The sequence below is a fragment of the Drosophila santomea genome, chromosome X (assembly GCF_016746245.2).
Source record: "Drosophila santomea strain STO CAGO 1482 chromosome X, Prin_Dsan_1.1, whole genome shotgun sequence".
Taxonomy (NCBI): Eukaryota; Metazoa; Arthropoda; class Insecta; order Diptera; family Drosophilidae; genus Drosophila; species Drosophila santomea.
The window spans coordinates 8,608,799-8,626,125 of NC_053021.2; the positions used below are offsets into that span (position 1 = coordinate 8,608,799).

The following is a 17,327-nucleotide window of genomic DNA, read 5'->3' on the forward strand; positions in this document are numbered from 1 at the left end:
GTCTCTCAACTTTTTTGTACTGTCCCCTGGTATTTTTTTTTGTTCCTCACTATCTTTCGCAACTTTTTGTGTCACATTTATCGCACTTTATAATTAAAAGATGAACAAAGAATGGCGACCACACTGCTCAGCGCAGAAATACATGAAAAACGAGCTGTTTTTTATATTGTCAGGGTGTCAGGCGGGGATTTTAGCAGGGATCACCCCGTTCTGTGGCTACTTGTTTGTTGTTTTTGTCAAGTCCCTGGACGCCGTCTTATCAGTTGGCTAAATAATGATAACAATAAACAAAAGTCAAGCCATTGTTGTAAACGGTTTTGCTCAGCTGCCTGCTTCTTCTACTTTGGCTTCGGCTTCGGCTTCGGCTGCCTGTTCTTTTAATAAATTACATATTTATGTATCTTCAGTTGACTTTTGCCGCGGAGTCGAGTCCCCCGCTAGTTGGCATAATTGTTGGACCCACGCGATGCGATGCGACGCGGCGGAAGATTAACAACTTCCGAAATGGCTTTTTTAATGACACCAATTATGAGTTTCTTATCGGAACGGCAGCTGGACACCTCAGCTCCCAGAGTCTTTGCATTCGACAACCTTTTTTTATTTTTTTTTTGTTTCGGACACTTCTTCTTCATTTCAAACTTTTAATGAAGTAATTTTTCCTCTGGTTCCCCAGCGTGTTTCACCAAAAAAAAAAAACTGGGGAAAACTTACCGGGGGGAGGTGTACAAATATTATTATAGGGCGACTTTCGCTTCATTGTTTGTCATTTTTAATCTCGACTTCCCCAGTTTTTATAAGGGGTATTCAAAATATTATGGGTATAATGTGTGCGGTTTGCGTGAGCATTGGCTTGTCAACTTTTAAAGTGTTTTTGTTTATAGGGATATTGCATATCTATGCATTTCAATATTTCTTTTTATTGAATCATTATTATTATATTCAATCATAAAATGGGTATAAAAAAGTCGATTCGCCTGGCTAAAGCATTCTAACTTTTTTGTTTGCCTTTTGAATTGTTTCTCTTTTTGTAGTTTCGGGTAATATTTATTTTTTGGGCGCGCTTTGTTTGTGCAGCTTCTTAAATAGTTGAGTGTGATAAGAAAACTTGGAAATGGGCCAAAGTTCTCGCGAGGAAATAAAAGTGGGTAATTGCTAGCATTTAGTAGCTGAGCTTAAACTCGCAGCTGGGGGCAATACGATTTTAATAAAGCAGTTTTAGAATACTAAGTTTCAAACTAAATGAATAGAGTCCGAATATCATGTGGCTTGCACTAATTGAAAGCCTATAAAGGCACAATTTAATCCTCTTCTGTCATCTGGTCAACCTTCACCCCTTAGTGGACTGGGAAGTAAAGAAATCAAGGCACTGCACTTCTCACTTGAGTTCCTCCAACATTCCCCTACGTCTGGCTAAGCCCCTTGAATGACCACCGATATCCATTCACATCCATTCATTGAGGCCTCGACCATTCATCAGTTGATTTGGCGCAGTTGACTCATCGTTTTCCCATCGTCATCCTCACATCTTTCCAGCTTGCCATCTTGCCATCTTTCCATCTTGCCACCTTTCACTTGACCGATGGACAACTGACCAACTGCATCGTTCCACGTACCGGAATCGGTTTCGAAATATTTGTCGCCTCCAATCAGGGAACTTGACCGATTTGTTTGCGCATGCAGATGAGCAACTTCAATTTGTTTGAGCCGATAATTTGGTGTTTGTTTCATCGCTAATGAAGCCAATGCCGATTTGCCAGTTCTTCAGATTGAGACCGAGATTGAGATGGAGATGAAGATGGAGATGGAGATTTAGTTTCCCCAGGTTTTTCATTCCCAGCGATTGTGCAACGTCATTGCGACGAGGTGTCGGAGCAGCTAAACTTCGTCTGGTTGATTAATTAAATGTAATTGAGTTTTAATAAGCCGGCAAAAAGGCAAAAAGGCCAAGCCCTGAAAAAGCAACTGCCACACTGGGAAAAAATATGGCAAAAGGGCAGCAAATACTTCTTTGAAACAGCCCATACTTTAGCCTAAACTCATTTGCAAAATTTATTGGCTAGAATTTACTTAGATTTTCTTCGTCTTGATAGAATACCCTGAGTGAATGGTTATGCAGACCAATTTAGAAATTCCAATTAATTTCCCAGTGGAAGATGCGGGTGTCACCGAAGGTCGCAGTTGTCGAACCAACAGACTCATTAACGACTCCACTCTGACTTTGGAATCCGTGAGCTGTGAGCTGTGCGCTGTGGGATTGGGAAAGCCATCGAGTTGGGCTCTCCATCTCCGCCAGCGCTTAACAATCACTTAGCGCATTATTAAAAACGCTTTTTGATTGCGCTTTGGCGTGTTGGCCCATTGAAATCGATAGGCGTAGCCCAGTGGATCTTGGCCAGCGGCTTAGCGTTAGATACCCTAGCTCCACAGATCTTGACAGGGTATCATAGTATTTTAATCTATAAAAATATATCGTACTTAAACGAAATTAAAATAATTTAATCGGAATTCTAAATAAATATGTAAGGTAAAATATTATTACTTGGTTCAGTTGCTGTAATGGATACAAAATGAAATCCCAATAAATCTATTTCTTACTTTCCCATTCCTCTTTGTAGAGTATTACCCATCTCGACCATCATCTTCAGCTGAAAACTCTCCTTCTCTAGTTTCAGCCTCCGCTACATTTTAATTGACCATGGCCAAGAAGTCGCACTTGGAAATGTCTCAATCAAAAACAAAAAAAAAAAAAACAAAAATAAAAGGCAGAAAACCCGAAAATCGAACACAGACACAACTGCCCACAGTAAATCTACATAAATTTTGTGGTCAAGAAGGAGAGACACACACAAAATACGGGAGGAAAAATGAAATAAAATAAAATAAAAAGCCGAATTGAAACTTTTTCTTTTTGTAGGCACGCCTTTAACATATATCTTTACTCGTCAGTGTGTGTTGATAATTTGCATTTGATTACGGCTGTTTGCCGTTGGGCTGCGAAAATTGTTGTTCCGGCAAAAGGCTTTGATTTCTAATCAATGCTGTTGGATCTTGTAGAACGAAGATTAGTAGGAGTTTCTTTTGACACGGGTCTTACGATACTTGATCCGATACTTCTCTGGACCCTCCTCCCAAAAAGTTGTCTTGTTTTTCGGGAAACGAACTGCCCCCACTCCCCTGATGAAGTTGTCAATGTTCTTTGGGGACGACTGCCTAATAGGATCGTTTGCAGACCTCAAAAATTAATAATATGGCATTAACAATGGGAATATCTACGACTTGTGATTGTGTGTGTGTGTGTGCGGGGGACAAAAGGCCAAAACTCAATAACAATAAAAATAACAAGATGTCATAAAATGGGAATGGACTGGAGTGGCCCAGCCAGCCAGCAGAAGGAAAGCCGAAAATAAATAAATAAACAAGTTACCGGAATGCAAAAGGCCAGAAAAAGATGCTCGGAGTAGAGGGTAAGCATTCAAAAAAGGATAATTACGTGCTTGAGCAGCAAGCAAATAAAAAAAAAAAAGAAACCAAATTAAAGTGAGCCCGTTTTGCCTACGGCAAGTAAATGCCACTCCAGCCCCAGCCAAAAAAAAAAAAAAATCCAAAGAGACAAGACCAACCACCGAAAGCGAGAAATGAAAAGGAAATCTAAAATTTGTCAAATGAAAATATTTTTCAAAAAGGGAAAACGATGAGTGCCACCCAAAACATCCAAAGCACCCAGAACACCCAACCACCACCCTCAAGACAATGAAAGCTAGATTATTGTTTGTTGGCTTTCGCTTTTTCCGAGTTGCCGCTTCGATGACTTAATCTCGTCGTCTTTTGGCGCCTGTCAGGCTGCGAAAAGAGTCGAGAAATCTCGACAAGATAGTCCCAACCCTTTTCGGGGTCTTACCTTTCGAACAGGTGACCATTTGTCAGGATCCAGAAATCTTCCCATCCCAAAACATCAACCCCATCCTCATAGAAAGCCCCTGCTCGTTCGCGATGAACATCCCCATTTGGCTAAAAACGGGGTGGCATAGAACTTCAATTTGGGAAATACTTTCGCAGCGCACAAAATATTTGTGTAAAATTTAATTAAAGCAAAAATACCCCATACACCCAACATAACATCGATGGATGCCCGGATGAGCAAAGCAATAACACAACACAAACTAAATGCAAACAACGTTCGAAGGGCCAAAAGTGCGTTGGGTTGAATGAGGTTTACCGACGACCAAACTACTTGGTAGTTGAGCTGCATTTTGCTCACTTTTTGGACACTTTTCCAGAACCCACAAGGTAATAAAATAAAATGGATTTAATTGTTAGTCAAATTGGCAGAGAAAGTCAAGGCAAATTTTGGATTCATTATGTTTATTAGTCAGAGGAATGACAGCATTTTATTTATGTTGCCAATTTATAGAAGACCAAGTCAGAATAAAAAATGAGAGATTTCTATTAAATTGTAGTATGTTTAAGGTTCGTATTCCTGCTGAAACATTTTGTTTCTTAAAAAAAGCTTCCAATGCTTTGGTGATCAACTAAAGTTTTCGTCTTTACTTCGGTAAACTATAACAAAAGTCCACTTGGAGTAACACCCTCAAGGTATTTCCCTCTAGATAGATAATCAAGTGCCCATCTTTACTCCGATCTGGAGGTTTGTAATTAAGTCACCTGGGCGAAGCCCTCTCCCCAAATTTCCCCGAGTGTGTGAGAAAATTAATTTCCAGCCTAAAAACCAAAAAAAAAAAAACCAAAGCTGATGCCTGTGAGTGATAGGCCGTTGTAACTTTCGCAGCCCAAAATCGGCTCAGAGTTAATTATTTGCCTGACCCTGGGCGAGTTGTACACACCTGTTCGAATGGCCCCCCTTCCCGCCCCTATCTTTTGGCCACGCCCCCACCCATACTCGCCCCCTGCCCCTCCCCCGCCCCTTTGCCCGGCAGCATCATTCGACAGTTTCAATTTTAATGACTTTTAACGTCTCCCGCTTGATTTTGAAGCTTTGCTTTTCCAACTTGAATTTGCTTTTCATTTATTTTATCTCATTTTATTTTTCTCGTTGCTTGTTTGTTTATCTTTTGTTTGCCAAGGGGTGTGCGGGCGGGGGGATGTTGGAGGGTTAATATTTGAATTGGCTTTTTTCCACAGGCGTGGCCGCCGCCCTTCCAAAAATGTATAAAAAATTGAAAATAACGACGAAAAACAACAACGAAATTAAGAAACATGTTGCAATTTGGTCAACTCGCCTAATGAGCTTTTTATTTGACTAAAAAACTCTGGCGGAGTATATGTAAAGTGCTTCAGGTTGTTGTGCAGTTGGAACGGGGTATAACTGCAAAGTTGGTAAAGGTACAACTTTTTGTACGATAAAAAGCATTAAATATATGTATGTTTTGGGGCAACAAAAAAGTTATTGTCCAAAATTAGCCAAGGCTATAAACTATTCCTGATGTAAATGTCAGATTTGAAAAGTACTACGCAATACCATAAAAATATATAGAAATCAGATAGTAATAACTATGAAAATGTTTCACCGCTTTTCGAAAGGTCGTGTATTTGCTCTACCTGCAGTTAAAGAGATGGTTTAAAGTGATCTCAATTTCTTCGCCCCCATGTTATTATAAATATAACTTGCAGGGAGAAGTTGGAGTTTTCCGAGTGCAGGTTTTGATTGCACTTCACACCTATGATGCACCTGACGCCGACTGAGAGGCGTCATTCACGTCGTTTTCTTTTTTGGCCACTTTGCGCAACTTCTTCGCCCCGTTTTCGAGATTTCACCAGTTTTTCCTTCTTTTTGGGATAAATTTTCCCGCTGACAGGCCGAAAAGGCTGAAAAGACTGTGAAGGGGCGAATGTTCTGTACTTTACTCGATAATTAGCTGTATTTGGAGCAGATTTTATGGCATGTTCGCATGAGGTGAGAGCTAATTTCCCCAAAAAAAATATATATATATAACTCGAGGCGTATAAAAAGTGAGAAACTGAAATGCGGACGACCCGTGTGTTTGTTTATCTATAAAACAAATCCAAGAACATATCAATCAAATTGGCTGACTAAATGCTGCATCAAAATAGGTTAGTCAGGGGCATAAAACACACACATAACGCAAATGTGAATAAATTTTCATGGGAAATTTAAAATACATTTTCTCAGCTCAACGTGATTTACGGCAGAAGTGTACAAGATTTATAAGAAACTAAATAAATCAATTTAAAGATGGAAAATCCAATTAGTCAAAGTGTAAATGGTATGGGTAGATTTTTATAATTATGCTGGTCTTTTAGCCAAATTGTAACCCTTATAGTTTTGATATTTTGCTTTTTATTTAGTTTTTAGCTTTCTCCCAATACCGCAAGCGAATCAATTTTATATTAATCGTGTGAAAACAATGAGGTATCGTCTGTATGGGCTATGAACTTTTCTGTTAGATGCTAGTTAAATGTATATTGAAGTGGCTTTTGCTTTCTTTTCCTTCAATGGAAATCTTCCCGTAAATCTTCCCATAACCAACATGTTTCACTTGTGGTCATTTTATGGCGCCCACCACACAAACTTCTGGTCTTTTGTTATTATTTCCCTTTTTTCCGATTTTTCAGGTGGCCATGGGAAGCAGGCAAGGTGCAGGCGGCAACAATAAAAAGGCGAGTTGCAGCGGCCGTTGCAAGTTTCTTGTGTATTGCTGTTGCTCAAATCTCGAATCGCATGTCCAAGTGTTTTGAAGCGTGCAACATTTCGGCGGCCGAGGGGATGCAGCTGGAGATGGAGCTAAAGATGCAGTTGCAAGTTGCAGTTGCCGATGAGGAACTGAGAAGTTGTTGCGGCGAGTGTGGCAGTGTGTTGCTGCGGCATAAGTCAACATGTCGGCGGCAACACCATGTGCCATGTGCAATGGGAGATGTGCAAGATGCAATATCCAATGTTGCTGCTGCTGCTGCTGCCTGCATAATTCTCGCTGTGTGTTGCATGTTGTAAATGTTAAGCGCGGCAGCAACTTTGGCGGCGTCCAAGTTTTTCATCTGAGCATTTGCGCTTCACTGCGATTTATTTGCCCGTTGTTTGTAATGCCATTTATTGCTGCGATGTTGGTTGTTCGATGCCTGGATGTTGTTGCTATTGCTGTTAAATGCTTATTTACATTACGTTTAGTGGCACTTGGCAGCGGCGTTTCCACCGAAAAAAAACTGAAAACCATGTTGAAACTGAAAACTGAAAACTGAATCCTCAAGACCCAAAACCAAACGAACGCCCCTCATGTCCCGTCGAAGGTGAGAAGAAGTCGTTGTTGCCACTGCACACATTTTGATTTATGGCTTGCCTTCGGCTGCTGGCTTTTTATGTCCGATATGCCATACATATCATTATGCTGGACACAGTGGGTTGATCAAACGGATTCGAAAATAATATACATATATGCTAGTTTAGTTTTATGGCGGAATTAGTTTTATTGACCGAATACTTTAATACTTTTGTTTATCACAAAGATTTTCTTGCCAATAGAATTTGATTCTGAATATACGTCAAAAAAAACGGTTTTTTGCTCAAAAGCATAGAAATAATGATCAAAATATAGAAAGTTATACCTCGTTAAGCTCATAATTTCATCTCCAATCGCTTGGCATTCAAAACAAAAAATTAAAAAAATTTTAATTTTTGTTCACATTTTTTAATTTTTTATGACGATTTTTCAATTTTTGCCGAAAATTGTTTTTCTGTTTTTTGCGACTATAAATATCAGTATTTTGATCAGAACATTCGTAATATTGGTCCGAATATGAAATGTCATACCTCGTTGAGTTCGTAATTAAATTTCCAATCGAACTGTGTTTTCAAAAAAAAATTCTATTGTTTTCACATTTTTTGCAAATTTTGCAAAAAAAGGAAAATTTGGCCAAAAATTATTTTAACAGAGTCGGTCAAAAAGTGATTTGGTTGGTTAGTATTGGTAATTAGGAGTACAAAACTGTAATTCTTTTCGATTTCTGACCATTTTCAGCCAAGAAATACCGAAAATGCCAATCGTAAATATTGAATTTTTTGCGAAAATCGTTTTTCTGTTTTTCGGGATAAAAAATTATCAGAATTTTTATCACAGCATTTGAAATAGTTGTCCAAATATGGAATGCCATACCTCGCTGAGTTCGTAATTAAATTTCCAATCGAACTGTGTTTTCAAAAACAAATTCTATTTCGTTCCAATTTTTTGCAAATTTTGATGATGGTACCCCTTACAAAAAATGCGAAAATTTGGCCAAAAATTATTTTAACAATGTCGGGCAAAAAGTGATATCTTTAATTAGTATTGGTAATTATGAGTTAAAAACAGTAATTCTTTTAACTTTCTGACCATTTTTAGCCAAGTTATGAAGAAAAAACCAACCTAGAACAAATTTTAAAGCCTGTTTTTTTAATCTACATAACTGATGATATTTTAACCGAAAAAAACCTTTGCTCTCCACGAACTTCTTGACCCACCCATGTGCAGCTATCTTTTTCCATGCCTTCCGTGTCTATTGTTGCAGACAGCTGATATTGATGTTGTTGTTGCGCATGGGCAGCTGCCCCAAGTTGCAAGTTCGCCGCATTTCGAAGGGAATTCTCGCAATTCAAATTCAAATTCAAAGGAATTCCCAAGAGCAACACCCAAGACCAACAACAAAATGGAAGTGGCAAGTACACATATGCTTGTTGCTGCTATTTATGTACAAATGTATTAGCAACAAAAATGATTTAATAGATTCCACGAACAGACACGACTCCTCCAAAAACCCCCCCTCTCTCACTCTCACTCTCACTCTGTGAAAAACCCAACCCGCTGGCATTCCTCGAGTTTGTGTGTTGACATTTGCCAACTGGCTCGACATTCAAAGCCTATTAAAAATGTATCCGACAGCTCCATGAAGTATGCAACAATCTCTTATGCCGTTTTCTTTGCCACATGGACTGGAATCCCGATCCTGGGATGGGATGACATGGGATGGGCTAAGATATGAAGGCAACCAGCCCCTGATCCAATTAACTGCTTACACAAAACTCAAATGGCCAGACAAATAGAGACGACGTCGACGGGGTCGAGTTCCGTGCTCAGAGATATGTGTATATAAATGCATATATGTATATATCGCCATTCCCATTCCCGTTTTACCTGATCCACATCCTCGACCAGCAAGTAATAACAGTTAAAATCAACGCACGGCATTCGTCCTCACATCCCAGCTGGCCTTTGGCCATTTTCTAGCAGTCAAACACACACACACACATCATATGTATGAACATGTGCCTGAATGGATGGGGAAGGACTCAGATCCTTTTTCTACCTTTTGAAGCTGTGGCATAGAAATGGCCAAGCGCTGTCCTTGCACTTTCATAAGGAGTTGGAATCATAAATCCATGGCTCACAGACAAGAAAAAATTGTATTTTTAACATTCAAAGGAAAAGGTTGCAAAGTTTTTAAAATAGTTATGTATAGTAGTTGCTAGGTTTAAATTTATGATCCTACCATTTGTAGGGCATCCACAGATCGTTGTAGCTGCACTCACCGATCCGCCCAAAGCTGCTGACTTAACTTTTCGTTTTGTTTTGGTTTGTTTGGCTTTTGAGCTCTCTGTGTCCTGGCTGCCTTTGCCCTTTGCTTTTGACATTCGTTGGCTGATGAGCCTGCGAAGGATTTTGGCTGCTGGGGTTGCATGTTGTGCTTTGTGTGGCGTTATGTGCATAAAAAATAATCATAATCACTTGAAAGCCAAGCCCAAACCAAACCAAACCGAACCGAACCGAACCGAACCGAAACAAATGCCAACTTAAGTCCAAAGGGGCTAATATGCAGAATAGCAAATATGAGGGCATTTTTTAAGCTGCCAGCATTTTGCCAAACATTTCGAGGGGCGATAAATAACAACATAAATGAAGCAAGTGCCAAAGTGTGTTGTAAAAAGTTAGCTAAATATTGCTAAATACATTTCGCTAAGCACCACTGATGAAAGTGAATACGCAAATACTGATGTGCAAAAATTAAAGCCACTGGCCAGGATATACATATGCCCAAGGATGGGCAGAATATATGGGCGAGGATGCGTGGATGCAAGGATACGAGGACGAGCGTGAAGCCGAGTATGTGCTGGCCAGTAAATCAGAGCGTATGGCGATGACAGCCTCGTCATAGACAGCCGGCCATCATAACGAATGGTCTAGGTGTCCCCGGTTCTATTCAGGCTCCCAAAATGACAGACCCACCGGCTGAATGGGCGCCACCTGGGGTCTTTCATTTAGCAATGATGTAGTGCTCCTCCTTTTCATACCTGGTAAATTGCATTTTAGTTTTAATAACTATTAAGTACATATTGCATCTACTAGATATGGTAATAAGGTTTCATTCCAACTGCAGTTACAAGCTCAGCAACCTTTACATAAACGTTTTTACCTAACCAATTCAGTAAAGTGTGAATGCCCAGAGTGCAGGGCATCAGCAAGTCGGAAGTCCAGATGCTCTAGTTATTTTCTTGTATTTTTTCTGCTTTTTTTGCACACTGAAGTGCGCATTTGACAAGCCCGGTAAACAACAATTAAAATGACAACGGAGTAGATGGCGAGGCGAAAGGATTTTTGCACGTTTCGCTTTCTACTCATTGGGACCCCGCATGTCCCCCTCCTCCGCACAATCCATTCATCCTTATCCCAGTGGGAAAGGAAAAGTCCACGAGTGCAAAAAAAAAAAAAAATGGGAAAAAATTCATGAAATGTTACTGATGAAAACTGACATAAGGCGACTGGCAGGGAATGCTGTGCGAAATTATAGCCACAGGACATTCACACACAAAGCAGCGGAATCACAGCCAAACAAAGCCCAAACCCCGCCCAAAAAGGATGGGCAAATAACTTGAGGACATGCCAATGCAATTTCGAATCAATGTCCAGGGGAGCCAGCCAAAAAAAAAAAAAAATAGAAGAAAACAGGAAAAACGGAGACAAAATCGGAAAATGTCAAGGGAAAAAAATCTGGTGGTAGCGGCAAAAACTGGCAGATGGGAAAATGCATTTACAAGGCAAAGGTGATGAAATAACCTTTAACTTGGTCAACAAAAAAGTAAAAATGATTATATATTACTGCTTATTTATGTATATGCACTGCTCATTTATTTCCTTTAAGCAGTTTCATTGCAAATGCATTTAAAGACACTGAAGTCAAAATTAATTAACTAAATGACTAATTGATTTCTGTCAAGCCAAATATTGCAAAAGTGTACTCAGTTTGAACGGATTAGTTTATAACTAACTGAAATTTATAGGTTTTATGCATATTCATGCATCATTAATAACACCCCTTATTAGCTAGTGATGATGCCCTTGTTTTTCTGCGATGATATATAGACATCATTCGGCGGCCGCCAAATCATTCCATTCGATTTTAGTTGGACAAATTGTTTGGCTAATTTGCGCGGCATTTTCGTAAGCCCCCGGCACATTTATCACCACTCCGTCGCAGCGAAGCATTTTCGACCCGTCCATCAGAGGAACTATTTCTGGTCGGCGGCCACGGCAACAACATGGCGTATGAGTAATGTCTTGATTTGCCAAACGTTTTAACGGATTTAAATTTATTTATTGTGCGCCATCTCAACAACGCCGACGTTAATTTTAGCCGCATCTCACGAATCTGTTTGTTTTTGTTCAAATTTAAATTCAAATTGAAAATCACATCGCTCTCTCCTCTATTTTCATCTGCTCCTCAGCTTTATGACTCCCATGACTCGCCTGTACATTATATATATGTATATATATATCTTCAGATTTCTGGATCCTAGGCCCGATTTGGGTGCGGATGGAGGTGTGATAAACTGCATTCGCCATATGATTGAGGGGTTAAGTGCGGGTCAAAGTTGGCTGCCGTCTTAACTCATTAAAAATATATGTATTATGTATGTTCATGTACGAGTATGTGCGCCAGCTCTCCTTTGTTCTCGACACCTATAAATCTAAGGCGAATTTATGCTGCGAGTTTGGGAGTTTGGCAATTTATGGTAAAAGAATGTTGAGAATGAATGGTTTCCGGCGCACAGAGAAATAATGGGACTGCATCTGTGCATTAATCACGATTTTCCCGGGACTCTTTCGTAATTCGCTCTCTAAGATATTAGCCCTTTTAAGGGGATATTTTGTAAGCCGAAAGATTGCTTTATTATTTGTTGATCCATTTAATGAACCATAATTTTGGCCATCGGCATCGAAGAACCCTTGGGGTGTTAAAAGAAATTTCCATGAAATACGCCATCAAGTATACCAACTTCCGCCTTAAAGTTTTTTACTTTATGATGCTTGGCTAGAAACGTATGCATTAGAAATTGTTTATTAACTTTTGCGCATTATTATGAAATGATATATTGCGGAAACAGCGAAGCGTTTATGCATAATATCTGAATGGTTTATTTCCCTAAATATTCCTATTCCTGAGCTCAGTTTTTACTACTTCCTTCGCCTGTTTTACATAAAATCCTTCCATATGTGTGGCATATATTTGGGGAACTCCTAATTTAGTGAGTCCTGGCATGCAAATTGCCTGCTGTTATCGCCTGCTCATTAAAAGCCGACCTAAATCGTTTTGCAGTTAGTTAAAAGATAGCATCACGTGCCCTTCAATTCGATTCCATTCCATTCGCTTCGATTTGGATTTCCATAGCCATTTTCGTTGCGTTTCATTTCGATTCGATTCGAGTGCAATCTGCTCGCATATGTTCGCTTTTTCCGAATTTTCTGTGGTTTTTTCTTTTCACACCGCTCATCGGAAATATTTTCCGGCCTGGACATTTTTCGTTTCCCTTTTCATTGTTGTTGTTTTTCGGTCTGTAATTGCTGCCTGTTGGCTGTTGGCTGTTGTCTGTGTTGTTTTCGTTGTTATTGTTGTTGTATTTGTTGTTTTTGTAGCCGTTGTTTGAGGTCACATTGAACGTCAAAAGCGGCGATGGCAACGTTAATTTCGTTTGTCCATAAACATGCTACATATGCTGCGCGGGTCCTTTGAGTTGAAATCGGAGGGGGTGAGACGCAGGGATGCAGTGAGGCAGGGACGCAGAGGTCGGTTGCATTTTGCAACCCTAATAAACCGAAGGGCGGCGTGGCCAGGGGGCGTGGCCGGTAGAAGGAGTAGGAGAGTCTGGCACACGTGCCGGCCTCTGATAAGACCGTCTGCCTTCCATTCCATTTTCATCTCCCCTCGCCCATTTTCCATTTTCCCGCCCCGTATGGTGTGACTGTGATTTATGCACTAAACAATACTAAAGGTCCCCCGGCTGCATGTCCTTTCCCTCCTTTCCCAATCCCCCCCTTCCCCTAGCATCGCCATCCAACTGGATGAGGAAAAAATTGCAATGTTATGGCACGTGATGACCACGAAGGACACTTTCATCAAGTGCCTGCAATGAATGATGCCAGTGCTTTTCCCATTCACATGGAGCCATCTAATATGAAGTGTAAGTGTAAGCCAATGAAAAATAGGTTACATATATAGTTTGATTTTACAAATATTGCAGCTCATCAATTTATATGCAAATGCTGAATATCCTGGTTGTAAACTGCACATTTTTGCTAATAAAACAATAAAGAATGTCCACACATATCTGAACCCTTACAATTTTGTCAGTTCTAAAGCACGAAATCAAATTCCAACATCAAAATCTGAAGAAATCGAAAACCCAAAACCTTCCCTGCTCTCGTTTTCATGTTCGATTGTCGGGAATTATGTGTTCGCTCTTGTTGAAAATGCTTATCAAATTAATTTCGCTTAAATTCGCGCTTATTGTTCGAGCTCAGCCAGTTTTTAGAGGGTTAATTGCGAGGGTTTATCCCGGGGTTTCTGAATTCTGGATTCTGAATTCAGGATTCAGGATTTGGAATTCGGCAATCCGGACATTGGTAGCGGAATATCGCCCTCGAAGTCTCGGCATTGTGTCCTGATTGAATGTTATTGCTGTTGTTTGTTTGTTTGCTTGTTTAGCCTGGCCAAAGGTAACGTCTCGATTTCGCCTCGGTGGCGAGGGTTGGCCCAAGAGTTGCTACTTGATTGGGTCTCACTTACCTACGGATATTATTGTATGCGCGCATACCTCCCCCATAACACTCTACACGTGTCCATCGAGTTGTTCAATTATGGCTAAGCCAAATCCGCAGCACAAACATTCATGCCTTTGGGTTTTCCTTCATATTTTCGCTTCCAGATTCCTGTTCCTCCTCCAGCATGCTTCTTATCCTTGGCGTGGAAAAGAGCAACCCCGTGCCGAGTGAAACTAAGATGAAGACCAAACACACGCGACTGGCTCGAAAAATTGAAATCGAAAATTCTAATGGAGTTGTCGCCAGTCGACAGTCGCCAGTCCCCAGCTCCAGATTACCATTTTAAGCATTTGCAACCCTGCACTCCAGCGATATGCTTACTTTCTGTATTTTAACTTTGTGTCCCGATATGTTTGCCCAACAGATTGAGCTGGCTGGCTGGCCAGGAGCAGAATGTCCTTGGGGGAAAATACTCGCCCCGAAGGTAACATAATTTCGCATCGATATTTCCCCCTTTTGCGGCGTCTGTTTTCCCATTTTTCATGGGGGAGTTGGTTGACTTTCTTGGCCTAGGTAGGATGTGTCCCGGGAAAAACTCCTGGCCGGGTTATTCCGCACAACAGAAGTTTAGGTAAAAGAGCCTCTCTGGCTCAGGTAAGATCCCTCGAGTGTGTTTATAAGCCCTCTCAATAATATTGGCCAATAAAACCAAGCCTAATCCAATATTTTTCCCAGAGGTGTGTTTGAGTTACAAATACGCCACCTAAACACTTTGTATAGGAAAAAACATCTAATTAAAAAACCTCTTATTAAATTGTGACTTTTAAAATCAAACGTACAATTTCATAATATTGTATTATTTTGTATAAATACTGTATTTGTGTAAATTAAGGTAGGAATGTACCTGCATCAAGCCCACCAAAGTTGTTTATATAGTGACTCTCCTTCCATTACTTATAAATAAACAAAAATGTTGAACTGAAATCGGTTCGTTGTTTATAGAATATTCCCGGAGCTGAATTATTTATTTCAAACTACTAGTATGCCCTTGCTTTTGGATCTTAAAATGGTTTAATAAGCAGGTGCTTATACAAATATTTAAAATTGTTTTCGGAATTTCGGTTAATTATCTAAAAAACCATATAGTCATAGACAAAAAGTGCTAATATATATATATAAATTCCCATCCAGATTTGTATATTCCCGTATCCCGACTAAAATATTAAATATGAAATGGTTTGCTGACTCACCTTTGCACTCGTTGGCTTCCTTGGCGGTGGCCCGTGCCCATGGGCGATCGAAGTGGAATGGCTTGCAGCGTTCGCAGTCCCTTCCAGCGGTATTGTGGCTGCACTCGCAGTTCAGCTGCCCACTGCCGTCCGTGGAGCACTTGGAGGCGTGTCCATTGCACTTGCAACGTCCGCCCACGGAGAAGTCCGAGATGGCATAGTGCAAACCACCGCCGGATGTGGTCACATCCCCACCGAGATTCGACTCAATATTATTGCCAGCTGGTCCATTGGCCAGGGGCACACTGTACTTGCCGCTGGCCAAGTCCGATGCTCCGCCGGCTTCCAGTGAGAGCAAGGCCTGCGGATCGGGGCGTTGAAGGCGGTGGAAGACCACCCGGATATCGGTGGCCGTCACCCAGTCCTGCAGCACCGGCGATGAGTCCAGATCCCGAGCCGATGGCCGTCCCTCCAGTGTGCTGAAGGCAATCCTGGAGACCAGTGGCCTGGTGACATCGCTGCAGCGGGCCTCGTGCTCATTGTGGCGCCCAGTGGATTGGCGGGCAGGTCGTCCGAATAGCCGGCGGCACTGGGAGCTAAAGAACTGGAATGGCTGCCAGCTGAGTCCGTGATCGGTGCTCTTGTAGATCACCATCGAATCGGGACGCGGTGCATGCGGGCACAGCTGCAGGATCACATAGGTCAGCTCGAACTTCTTGCCCAGCGAGAGGGTCAAGGTCACGTTGTCGCCACTTCCGGTTACCGGTTCACTGCGCCAGCAGGTCACATTATTCGAGTTATTCAAATCGGTCAGCGATCGGGCTGGAAAGCTGCGCAACGGATCCGCCATGTCGCAGGTGTGGCAGGAGCGGTCGTGATCCTGGTACTCGCAGTACCTCTGCGCACCCGACGATCCGCACGTGGAACTGGCCACCACTGGTGCATCGTAGGCGGCGTTCACAAAGTCCGGGATGCAGGTGCGTGGCTCGTGCGCCTTATTGTAGCACGGATCATCCGGCGGCGCCTGTTGCGGAAACATCTTCAAGAGCACATCATTGGAGATGCACTGGATGGGTGCGAACCTGGTGGTTCCCAGCAGCAGGAGCAGCAACAGTCCACCGATCAGTGGAGGCATGTTTGTGGTCTCAGTGAGTTTTAGGTGTTTTTTAAATCACTCAATTTCACTCAAAACAAATCGAAATCAGCCGTTATTCAGTTAAAAAACTCTTTAGACTTGGTAATTTAAAATAACGGAGCTTCAAAATTATAAACTTTCAACTGTTTTGTAGTTTTAAAAATCACTAATTCTTGGTAGTTAATTGTTTCGGCGCAGCACAATCATAAAAATATTTCAAATTTTCAAAACCGTTTACGAGTTGTAGATTTTGAACAAGAACTCCAAGTTCTGTGAATTTCAATAGTTTCAAAAGTCACTAGAGCCGCACCAAACAAAAAATGAGTAAATCGCCAATAGTTTTGAATTTAACACACTTGAGCACTCAAAAAAATTCGAAATCGCCGCTTTGACAGCCGTTTGCGCACGCGTTTTTGAATCGCGCGTCGCGTGTCAAATCTCCAGCCACTCGAATCGAATCGCAAATCGCGAATCTCCAATCGCAAATCTCCAAACCCAAATCTCAAATCGCGTCGTTCAAATCGCCGTTCGTTGTTCGGCGGCGTTCGGTTCGTAACGTCAAGTCGGGCTGCTTGTCCACAGGCGACTGTGTGTTCGTTTTCGTTCGTCGCTCGTTTTTTCGATTTTTCGGTTTTCCACCTCTGCACGTGCGTGTATGCGTCTCGGTGTGTGTGTGTGTGTTTGTTGGTGACCGCGCTTAAGATCGCCGCCCGCAACATGTTGCTCCATTATGTTGCTGATGCTGCGCTGCCACAGAACAACGCAACCGCTCTCCTCTCTCTTCAGATACATCTCTCAGTCACATTTTGAGAGTTGCGCAGTTCGGGCGCAACATTTGTTGCTTTGCTGGCGCTGCAATTATTTCTTTTTGTTTTTTACATTTATTGCCACTCGGCGACACATTTTGTTGCCGGCTTGTCGGCAAAT

At 41.4% G+C, this 17,327-nt stretch overlaps 1 protein-coding gene across 2 annotated transcripts in view; it reads right to left on the reverse strand.

Moving 5' to 3' along the window:
- The window catches only part of LOC120456370 (netrin-A), a 44,505-nt gene extending 27,530 nt beyond the window's left edge, over positions 1 to 16,975 (reverse strand). For both annotated transcript variants that reach the window (XM_039643182.1, XM_039643183.1), the window contains exon 1: positions 15,287 to 16,975. In XM_039643182.1, coding sequence (XP_039499116.1) covers positions 15,287 to 16,400 — 1,114 coding nt within the window. In that variant the 5' untranslated portion in view covers positions 16,401 to 16,975. The remainder of the gene's footprint in view (positions 1 to 15,286) is intronic.
- Between the last annotated feature and the right edge of the window lie 352 nt (positions 16,976 to 17,327).